This window comes from Gekko japonicus, unplaced genomic scaffold (assembly GCF_001447785.1).
Source record: "Gekko japonicus isolate JY-2015 unplaced genomic scaffold, Gekko_japonicus_V1.1 scaffold1849, whole genome shotgun sequence".
NCBI lineage: Eukaryota > Metazoa > Chordata > Lepidosauria > Squamata > Gekkonidae > Gekko > Gekko japonicus.
In genome coordinates this window covers 216,476-227,622 of record NW_015172062.1, presented here as the reverse complement: position 1 = coordinate 227,622, position 11,147 = coordinate 216,476, and the positions used below count along the sequence as shown (strand labels likewise).

The 11,147-nt window shown below is 52.1% G+C and overlaps 1 protein-coding gene across 1 annotated transcript in view; it reads left to right on the top strand.

The window, feature by feature from the left end:
- Positions 1-11,147, top strand: part of MYL4 (myosin light chain 4) — a 25,437-nt gene that overhangs the window by 12,603 nt on the left and 1,687 nt on the right. Inside the window, exons 3-6 of the mRNA XM_015420790.1 lie at positions 1,526-1,675; positions 2,228-2,401; positions 8,723-8,800; positions 9,691-9,735. Of these exons, the coding sequence (XP_015276276.1) occupies positions 1,526-1,675; positions 2,228-2,401; positions 8,723-8,800; positions 9,691-9,719 (431 nt within the window). The 3' untranslated portion in view covers positions 9,720-9,735. The remainder of the gene's footprint in view (positions 1-1,525; positions 1,676-2,227; positions 2,402-8,722; positions 8,801-9,690; positions 9,736-11,147) is intronic.

Here is an 11,147-nt window from a genome sequence, read left to right as displayed (position 1 = left end):
TCCCAAATTAGAGTCCGCGCACTTAACCACCACACCAAACTGGCTCTCTAATGCTTTTTGGAAGGGCCAGTTGCTGATGCACGTACATAATGCGCAAGACTGCTGTGGCTCCTGCCTCTTTTTGCAAGGTCTCGGAGGGCCAAACGACGCGTTCCATTTTTCGGCAAGTCGGGTTGGGGTTCCCCAGGCCCACCATGCTTTCCCTGCAGTCACACGGAGGGAAAGTCCACAGGAGCCCCATCCTGCTCAGAACTGCAGAATGAAGAGAGGCTCCTGCCTGCCCCTCCGTGGTTTTCCCCAAGCCAAAACTGCCCCAGCAGGAAGTTATTTGCCTATAAGGTTGGGAAATACTTGGAGATTTGGGGGGTGAAGCCTGAGAGGGCGGGGTTTGGGAAGGGGAGGGGCTTCAATGCCCTACAATCCACCTTTCAAAGCGGCCGTTTTCACCAGGTGGATCGATCTCTGTTGCCTGGAGATCAGTTGTAAGAGCAGGAGATCTCCAGCCACCCCCAGGAGGCCGGCAGCCCTATTTGCATATAACTCTGGAGCTCCATATTCCACACGGAGCTCCAACGTTATGCAACTAGTTCTTGGGGGCCGTTTAGAGAAGGTCTTAGTGCTGCAGTTCCAAGAAGAATTGGGCTCCTTTGGACTTCAGAAATGCCTTTCCTTGCAGCTGCTGTCTGACTGTAGAGAAAGTGGATTGGGTCCAGGGATCCTCAGCCCACCCTGTCAAACACACCCACGCCATTCAACCCTGAGAGGAGTTGGAAAGGGAGTTGGAGTCACTCAGTGGCGGAGAGGATTGCAGGGTCAGAGACTCTGGAAGGCTCTGGAAGAGTTATATGCAAATATAGCCTGGAGGCTGGCAACCCTACCGCTAGCACAGTAATGACCAATTACAATCGAGAGTTTACAACCAATGGGATTCGTTCCCACCAAAGTTCAGAGTCTTCCCGGATTGGTCTGTTTCGCAACAGCGACCAATCCAACTGCAGGGTTTAGAATACCTGAGAGCAGGGGTCATTTCCTGCAGGAGCGCACAGGAGCGGAGTTCCGGCGGTAAAGAGCCCAGGGGGCGGGCACATGCAACAAGCCCCACCCCCTGCTCCCAGCAGCCCTCAGTCAGAGCAAGAAGCAGCCAGGTAAGTTGCAGAGGCCCCCCCCGGCCCAAAACAGTCCAGTGGCACCTTTAAGACCAAGTTTTATTCAGGTACAAGCTCTCCCTCCTCTGTGAGGACAGATCTGCATGCCCCCACCCAGTAGCTAGCAATCCAAAACAGTCCAGTGGAGCCTGAGCGGTGGGTGTTGCCTTCTGACACACTTCCGGTGATGTCAGGGGGTGTAGCATATGCAAATAAGTTATGCTAATGAATTATGCTAATGAGCTCCTGCACCTCTTCTTCTACGAAATGACCCCTGCCTGAGAGTCAATGGAGCTTGCGCATGAAGCTCCGGTGTAGGTTACATAGCATAATGCGTAAGCAAGTACATAACAGCTAACTCTGCGCTTCCCTCTGCACAGAATTCAAGGAGGCCTTCATGCTCTTCGACAGGACCCCGACTGGAGAGATGAAGATCACGTACAGCCAGTGCGGGGACGTCATGCGAGCCCTCGGGCAGAACCCCACCAACGCGGAGGTCCTGAGGGTGCTGGGGAAACCAAAACCAGAAGGCAAGTGGTGCTCAGCCAGATGGACCGGGGGGCGCACTTTGCGTTGGCCAGGGATGGACAGAGGCCTGGGCGGGAGGTGGAGCCAGTCACAAAATGGCTGTTGCGGAAGGTGGAGTCAGTCACAAAATGGCCGTTGCGGGAGGTGGAGCCAGTCACAAAATGGCTGTTGCGGGAGGTGGAGCCAGTCACAAAATGGCTGTTGCGGGAGGTGGAGCCAGTCACAAAATGGCTGTTGTGGGAGGTGGAGCCACCCTCACACCCAGAGGAAATCAAGTGCCGTGAAGAAAAGGGCTGACTTTAAAAAAGCAAACGTTGTCACCACAGCACAGCCAATCAGAAGCCAGCTGGGCAAGGACCCCTCCTGGTCCCACCCACTATTGGCGGGCATCCGATAAATCATTGGCGGGCACCACAGTGCCCACGGGCACCACGTTGGGGACCCCCGGTCTAAATGGATGAGAAGAGTGTTCTGTAATGTAATCTAAATCAAGCTGGCCCTTTGGTAGTGGCACAGTGGGAGTCAGTCCGCTGTTGTCCTGTGCTTCCTTTCAGAAATGAACGTGAAGATGCTGGACTTTGAGACTTTCCTCCCGATGCTGCAGCACATTGCGCGAGCCAAGGACCAGGGGACTTTCGAGGACTTTGTGGAAGGGCTGCGTGTCTTCGACAAGGAAGGGAACGGCACCGTCATGGGGGCTGAACTGCGCCACGTGCTTGCTACTCTAGGTAGGAGAAAGATCAGGGGTCATTTCCTGCAGGAGCGCACAGGAGCGGAGCTCCGGCAATAAAGAGCCTGGGGGCGGGCACATGCAACAAGCCCCACCCCCTGCTCCCAGCATCCCTCAGTCAGAGCAAGAAGCAGCTAGGTAAGTTGCAAAGCTCCCCCCGGCCCCCCGGCCCAAAACAGTCCAGTGGCACCTTTAAGACCAAGTTTTATTCAGGTACAAGCTCTCTCTCCTCTGTGAGATCTGCACATTCCCCGCCCCAATAGGTAGCAATCCAAAACAGTCCAGTGGAGCCTGAGTGGTGGGTGTTGCCTTCTGACACACTTCCGGTGATGTCAGGGGGTGTGGTATATGCAAATGAGTTATGCTAATGAGCTCCTGCACCTCTTTTTCTACGAAATGACCCCTGAGAAAGATGCAAACACAGCCATGGGTGATGGAGGGGACGGGGTACACACACAGCACTTCTTCCATGACTTTTCCAGAATCCATTTTGGAAGAGTGGTTGCACTAGGACCTTAGGAGACCTGTCTTTAAGTCTGGCTCTCTGCCTTGAAGCTCATTGGGCGATCTTGGGCCGATCGCACTCCTGCAGGGCTAATTGGCTTGTTGCAAAGTCCTCGTGGATGTTCAACCAGATAGTGCCATTCTTGGTGCTTTCAGCAGATCCCAGGGAGGCTGTGGAAACTGTGGAAGCATGTCTGGAGACAATTTTGCGGCGGAGGAGGGTGGTTAACAAACTGAAACTTAATCTGGACAAAATGGAGGTGCTACTGGTTGGGAGGAAGGCCTAGCCCAAGCAGTGGGATCTCTCTTGCTCCGTATGGAGGGTCTCACTCCCTCTAAAGGAGCAGGTTTGTAGCTTGAAGGTGCTTCTGGACCCGGGCATCTTGTTGGATAAAAGGCCAGGGGTGCCTTTCACCAGCTTTTGGCTGGTGAGCCAGCAGCAAGCCTGGCTGGGCAGAGAAAACCTGGTGTGGTGCATGCCCCGGTAACGTCTAGATTAGATTACTGCAGTGTGCTGTACATGGGACTGCCCTTGAAGACTCTCTGGAAGTTCCACGGGTGGGGGGGGGGAGAAGAAGAAGAGATTGGATTTATACCCCCCCTTCACTACCTGAAGGCATCTCAGAGCAGCTTACAATCCCTTTCCCTTCTCCTCCCCACAACAGACTCCCTGTGAGGTAGGTGGGGCTGAGAGAGCTCTTTCGAGAATTGATCATGACAGAACAGCTCTGACAGAACTTGTGACTGACCCAAGGTCACACCAGCAGCTGCGAGTGGAGGCGTAGGGAATCAAACCTGGTTCTCCCAGATTAGAGTCCTCGCTCCTAACCACTGCACCAAACTGTGAATGCTGTGGCCAAAATACTGACTGGAGTGGGTTGTAGGCTTCCATATGAACCTACCCGACCACTCCAGCCATCTTTGGGGGGTCTTTTTCTGATGCCCCGGCCATCTGGGTGTAGGTGGGTAGCAGTCTGAGAAGGGGCCGCCTTATTCGTGGCGCCGAAACTCTGGAAGCCCCTCCTTGGGGAGATTTGTCTGTGTCCCTGTATCATTTTCCTCTGCCAGTGGTGAAGACTTTTTTTGTTGTGTCTGGCATCCCCTCACTAACTCTTATTAGCCCTCCTCTCTGTTTGTGCATTTGTTTGTGTTTTAATTTTTTTAAACACTTTAAATGCTGTTTTTAATATGTGAAACGTTTTCATGTTCGCGGCCTTGGGGATCCTAACTTGAAGGAATGCATAGAAACATTTTGAAGACCTAAAAACTGGGCAGTTTTGGGGCAGGAACGCACAGGAACGGAGTTCCGAGTGGCTTCACAGTTGGCCATGCGCACTACAGCCAAAACCTCTGTGTGCCTGGCTACAGAGGGAAGGCCTGGAGAGCGCCCCCCCCCCCAAAGACTCCGAGGCGGGCGAGCCAGGCCTCCCCGTGCCTTCCCCAGCCTGTCCAAGGGCCGGCTTGCCCGGGCTCCCCACAGCCGCGGGGCACCCGGGCAAGCCAAGGGGAAGGCAGTTAAACTGCCTTCCCTTCAATGGGGGGCTTGCCTGGGCTCCCCACAGCCGCAGGGCACCCGGGCAAGCCAAAGGAAGGCTTGGGGTGTGGCCTAATAGGCTAATGAGCTGTGCTATGGGGGGTGTGGCCTAATATGCTAATGAGTTTCTGCTGTTGGGTGTGGCCTATTGTGCTAATGAGTTCCTGCTGGGCTTTTTCTACCCAAAAAGCCCTGCCTAAAAATTAAGTAGGTTAACCTCATTAATGTGCATGTGTGTGACCAATGGTTGTCATTTATGTATTTTAATCATTGTTGTTTTATTTACATTCTAAGCTGCTTTGAGTTCCACAAGGTAGGAAGGCAGCTCTTAAATGTTTTGAGTAAATTCGGATTGGGACTGTGGCACGGGGGGGGGGGCGGTAAATTTCCCACCTGTTTTGCAGTTTTCCTGACCCAAAACCCCACAGGAAGCCACTGAACCGATGGGCTAGAGGTGTTTCGACAACAGGGCAAATAGCAGCTTCCCAAGTTGGTTGCAGGTTGGGCAAACAGCACGGGGGAGGCTTAAATCCCCTCTCCCCGTGTATCATAGTCCCAATCCAAATAGCGCACACGCTCAACTGGGAATTAACTTCCCAGCACAGGACTCCCAGCACAACTTTGATTGAAAGTCCTTCCAGCAACTCCATGGAGGGCATGAGGACTGTGTGATGTGTGAATCAGCCCTTAGCCTTGCCAACCTCACAGGGTTGTTGTGAGGATAATACGGCAGAAGGAGAACGAAACGCACGGCCTTGAGCTCTTTAGAGGTCGGGTGGGGATTAAAAATGCAGTAGAGTGACAGGGAAAAAAGTCTGGCGTCCATGTGGCAAACAGTGGCTCCCTGGAGCCATTCCAGGGCAGGAGTGTGGCTGGAGAACCAGCGTGGTGTAGTGGTTAAAGCTTCGGACTAGGGTCTGGGAGACTCAAGGTTCGAATCTCCGGTCTGCCATGGAAGCTTGCTGGGAGACTGTGGGCCAGTCGCACACTCGCAGCCTAACCTACCTCGCAGGCAGCGTTCCCTCCAAGCTGAATTAGTTGTGAGCTAGCTCACCGTTTTTTAGCCTCCAGCTCGTACATTGTTGTCTCCGCTCAGGAAGGAGGGCTCCAGAGCAAACTGATTGATGCAGTCACCAAATCGCTCGCTTGCAACTTCAATGCCGGGAGCTCACAAAGCGGAATGTTTGCTCCTCACAAGACTCCACGGCTGAGAGGGGGGCCTTGCTCACAGGGTTGTCGTGAGGATAAAATAGAGGAGGGGACGAGGATGTAAGCCACTTTGGGTCCCCATTGGGGTGAAAGGCAAGATATAATCAAAGTAAACAAAATAAATAATAGATAAATGCAGGGCTCTTTTGGTAGAAAAAGCCCAACAGGAACTCATTAGCATAACAGGCCACACCCAACAGCAGAAACGTATTAGCATGTTAGGCCACACCCCTGACAGCACAGCTCATTAGCCTATTAGGCCACATCCCCATGTTACCAGAAGTGTGGTCATTCAGCCACACCCACCTTTTGCTTGTTATTCTGTTTACCTTGTTTGTTGTCAACACCCAGGGCTGTTTTTGTAGCAGGAACTCCTTTGCATGTTAGGCCACACACCCCTAATGTAGCCAATCCGAATGAGTTTCTGCTGTTGGGTGTGGCCTGTTATGCTAATGAGTCCCTGCTGGGCGTGGCCAACTTGGGAGCCAGCCGGAACTCCGTTCCTGTGCGTTCCTGCCCAAAAATAGCCCTGGTGGGGGAGAGGAGGCTGAACCACCACCCCCCGCGTGCCACACCTCTGGGAGTAGGGTTTTAGAGCGCTGGTATTTGTTAGGATTTGTACTTTGGCTTTGATTTTTTTAGCACTCCCCCCACCCTGGATCCAGAGAAAAGTGGGTAAGAGTGTTTCAAATGATGTATAGCAGTGGTGGCAAACCTGTGGCACGTGTGCCAGAGTCGGCACTCGGAGCCCTCTCAGTGGGCACGTGTGCCATCTCCCCAGCCAGGCCCAGACCGTCATTAAAGTGTGGGATTCTCTGCCAAATAATTTTAAGTCAACGAAAGCATTTGGGATTGCTTTCCTTACCTTGTTTGGATCATCTTATGTTAATGTAGGAGTTGTTTTTTCTGAACTAAAACCTCAGTATTCAGGTTAAATTGCCGTGTTGGCACTTTGCGATCAATAAGTGGGTTTTGGGTCGCAGTTTGGGCACGCGGTCTCTAAAAGGTTCGCCATCACTGATGCATAGGCTGCCTCTTCCAAAAGGTTAAAGAACGCCCTGGATTTATAAAGATGCTTTAGGGATTCCATAACCCACCTTTGGTGCCACCTGGTGGAGCGAATCTTTTAAAGCAGTCGCTGTCCGTTCTAGCTCCTGGCGGGTTAGCCGTGTTGGTCTGAGGCAGCAGAACAAAGCTTGAGTCCCGTGGCACCTTGGAGACCAACAAAGTTTAATTCTGGGCACCCCCCCCCCATTCCAGGAAAAACAGTCCAGCTGAGTGTTGCTTCCCCCTCCCCCATTTGAGTGGGTGCTCTGGGCTGGTTGCCCATCCACCTGCCTCAGTTTACAACCTGCCTTCCATCCTCTGAAAAAGACAGCACCAAGCTCTGGTCAAGGAAGAGTGAGCATTAAATGCCCCCACCCCAAACACCACTGCTCCAGGAAACCATTGGACACTTTACATTGGACAGGTGCTCCCCGAGCCATACAGTAACTTCTCCAGTTTGTTGTAGTGGTTAAGTGTGCGGACTCTAATCTGGGAGAACTGGGTCTGATTCCCCACTCCTCCCCTTGCACCTGGCTGGATGACCTTGGGCAAGCCATCGTTCTGTCAGAGCTGTTCTCGAAAAAGAGCTGTTTCTGTCAGAGCACTCTCAGCCCCACCTCCCTCACAGGGTGTCTGTTGTGGGGAGGGGAAGGGAAAGGAGATTGTAAGCCCCTCTGAGACACCTTCGGGTACTGAAGGGCGGGGTATAAATCGAATCTCCTCCTCTTCTTCTTTTGCCTCACAGGGTGTCTGTTGTGGGGAGGGGAAGGGAAAGGAGTTTGTAAGCCGCTCTGAGACTCCTTTGGGTAGTGAAGGGCGGGGTATAAATCCAATCCCTTCTTCTTCTTCTCTTACCTGAAAGGGGGAAAGAGGGCTCTCTGTCTTAGAAGGTCTCACCCTCCTGGGGCTTGTTCAAGGTCGCGTCCTGGTGCTCCAGCAATTTCTGCAGAGGGGAAGGAGCTCCTGCTTTTGGAATTGGCTCCGCCCCACAAGCCCTTGCTGTGTGCAACTAAAGTGAATAGCATGAAATCCCATTCCTCCTGTCAGTCTGCCATGCCCTGAGATCTGACAGATGCAGCTCGCATGCAAGAGCCACTTTGGTGTAGTGGTTAAGAGCACGGACTGTAATCTGGGAGAACCGGGCTTGATTCCCCACTCCTCCAGATGCAGCTGCTGGTGTGACCTTGGGCCAGTCACAAGTTCTCTCAGAGCTGTCCTCTCAAGAGGAGTTCTCTTAGAGCTCTCTCTGCCCCACCGACCTCACAGGGTGTCTGTGGTGGGGAGGGGAAGGCAAAGGAGATTGTAAACTGCTCTGAGACTCCTTCGGGTAGTGAAGGGCGGGGTATAAATCCAATCTCTTCTTCTTCTTCAAACACGGAACCAGGTGTGCAGGGAACAAGAGGCCCCAGCCAACTTGGGAGGCCCCAGCCAACTTTTGTCAAGCAGTCCCCACATATGCCCTTGCTCAGTAGAAAAGAGCAAGAGTCCAGGAGCACCTTAAAGACTAACAAAGTTTGTGGCAGGGAATGAACTCTCGTGAGTCACTGCTCACTTTTTCAGATGCAGCTAGAGTGAGAGTCCATCAGTCATATTTATCGGAAAGTGGAATGATTTCAGATGCCAAATCTGAAGAAGTGAGCAGTGACTCACGAAAACTCACACCCTGCCCCAAATTCGGTTAGTCTTTAAGGTGCTCCTGGGGTCTTGCGCTTTTCTACTGCCGCAGATTAACAAGGCTACCCATCTTGATCGATACCTTGCTGAGGCACTGTGTAATTTGTTCACATTCTTTGATCTGCCCTTCTCACTGCGACTCAAGGAAATTCATGCTAGTAGTAAGACCCATAGTCCCGTTCCCTGTATTACAGTAGTGACGTTGCTTGACCCACCAGTCCATACAGAAATTTCTGCTGCTCTCAGAGAATCTCTGGATCATGAAGACACAGACCTGCCAAATGCCTGACTGTGCATGGTCCAGGAGCAAATCTGCCCAGCCACAGCATAATATCCCGCTTTTGTTCCCAGGGGAGAAGATGACGGAAAGTGAAGTCGAACAGCTAATGGCAGGGCAGGAAGATGCCAATGGCTGTATCAACTATGAAGGTAAAAGAAATCCCTTGCGGTGAATGTTTGCACTGCTCAAGAAAAGTTCTCGGGTGGTTTTTCGTCCCAGGACATGCTAACCTTTGTACTCGGCCACCTTTGGGGTCGGCAGCCTCTAGTTGGTAACGTAAATAGCATGGGGCTCAGCTGCTTAAAGCTTCTGCTGGGGGTCAGCACTGGTGCGAGTGGACCTTCAGTTGTGGCCTGTTGCAGTCAGAGTGTGTGCTGCCCCCCCCCTCGCCGTGGTCTTGGCCGCAGTGTTCCCTCTAAGCTGAGTTAGTGTGAGATAGCTCACTTTTTTTTTTTGCCTCCGGCTCATACATTTTTGTCTCAGCTCAGGAAGGATGGCTCTGGGGCAAACTAATTGATGCAGCAGCCAAATCGCCAGCTCGCAACTTTAATACCAGTAGCTCACAAAGTGGAGTTTTTGCTCACAAGACTCCACAGCTTAGAGGGAGCGTGGGTCTTGGGTTGCTTCCTTCCCACCTGTTTCCATCTGGGACACCAAGGATGGGCCTCAACTGACGATAGACTGTGGGGTGGCATGAGTATGGAGCTCCAGTTAAAATCCTTTTGGAAACCTGGTCGAGTCTTTGTCCACACTATCATTGAAGTCTGGTTTGCGGCTGTATTTAGGGCCAGACAAGCATTCCTTCCCACCCACCACGCCTTTGCTTGACCAGTGACTGCAAGTGTCTCTGATCCTTGGCTTGGTTTAGTGGCTTGAATTTTTTGAAGCCGCAGCTCATTTTGCAGGTGGCTTTTGCGCTTGGTGGTGCACTGCCGGCTGGATCGCATGGGGGATCAGACAATGTGGTGATCAGATCTGATTCTGTGATGGTGTATCAATAACATGCCATTAAAAAAGAACCCTCTCTTTCTGTCCTCAGCTTTTGTCAAGCACATTATGTCTGGTTAAAGCTGGAATCCTCTACGTGAGTTCCTTTTCATCTTTCCTTGTTCGGGTTAGCCCGAACAGTGGTATCGGGGTGTGTGTGTGTGCGGCTTGCAAACAACACATGCAATTCCCCCCAAAGAGGGGAGAAACAATGTTAATGTCTTTGCTAGAAATGCAGACATTGTAATACGGATTTTATGCACTGCTGGTGGCTCTTTTATAAAGCAGCAGCAGGACACAGCTCAGTAGAAGTGGCAGAAGAGAAGACTGGGAAGAAATTACCAAGGGAACTTTACAGTATTTTTAGTAGGTGGCTTAAGCAACAGGGTCCTTTCTGGAACCTTAGCGAATACGACAATTTTTTAAATGTAGCTTAAACTTTTTGATTTGGTGTAGTGGTTAAGTGCGCGAACTCTAATCTGGGAGAACCAGGTTTGATTCCCCACTCCTCCACTTGCACCTGGCTGGATGACCTTGGGCAAGCCGTAGCTCTGATAAGAGCTGTCCTTGAAAAGGAGCAGTTTCTGTCAAGAGCTCTCTCAGCCCCACCTACCTCACAGGGTGTCTGTTGTGGGGAGGGGAAGGGAAAGGAGTTTGTAAGCCGCTCTGAGACTCCCTTGGGTAGTGAAGGGTGGGGTATAAATCCAATCTCTTCTTCTTCTTTGTGGACAAGAGCCTGATTTCTCAGATGCACAAAACTCTTGTTGCAACAGACTAACACGGCAGCTACGCTGGAGTTATTTCCCTGGAAAGATTAGTCGCAGAGGAAAAAGCAGAGTTAGGGAGGGGGGCTGTGGCTCAGTGGTAGAGCATCTGCTCGGCATGCGGAAGGTCCCAGGTTCAATCCCGACATCTCCAGTTAAAACGTCTGGCGGCAGCCGATGGGAAAGACCTCTCTGACTGAGACCCTGGAGAGCAGCTGCACCAGTCTGAGTAGACAGTCCTGGCCGTGATGGACCAAGGATCGGTTTCCATATAAGGCAGCTTCATGGGTTCATTAGTGTGGAACGTTCTTGTCATTGGTGAAATGCAGAACCAGCGATGAAGACGGGAGGTGCTGGCAATTCTGACCAGAACAGAGATAAAAGGTTGGGGAGATGTGAGGACCGACAGGGGAGGGGATATCCTGCTGGCCCTGCTTCTCCCTTCTTGCTCTGTGTACCCTGCCCGTTTGGTGTCGTGGTTAAGCGCACGGACTCTAATCTGGGAGAACCGGGTTTGATTCCCCACTCCTCCACTTGCACCTGCTGGATGACCTTGGGCAAGCCATAGTTCTGATAAGAGCTGCTCTTGAGAAAGAGCCGTTTCTGGAAAGAGCTCTCTCAGCCCTACCTACCTCACAGGGTGTCTGTTGTGGGGAGGGGGAGGGAAAGGAGTTTGTAAGCCGCTCTGAGACTCCGAGTGAAGGGCGGGGTATAAATCCAATCTCCTCCTCCTCCTCCTCCTCCT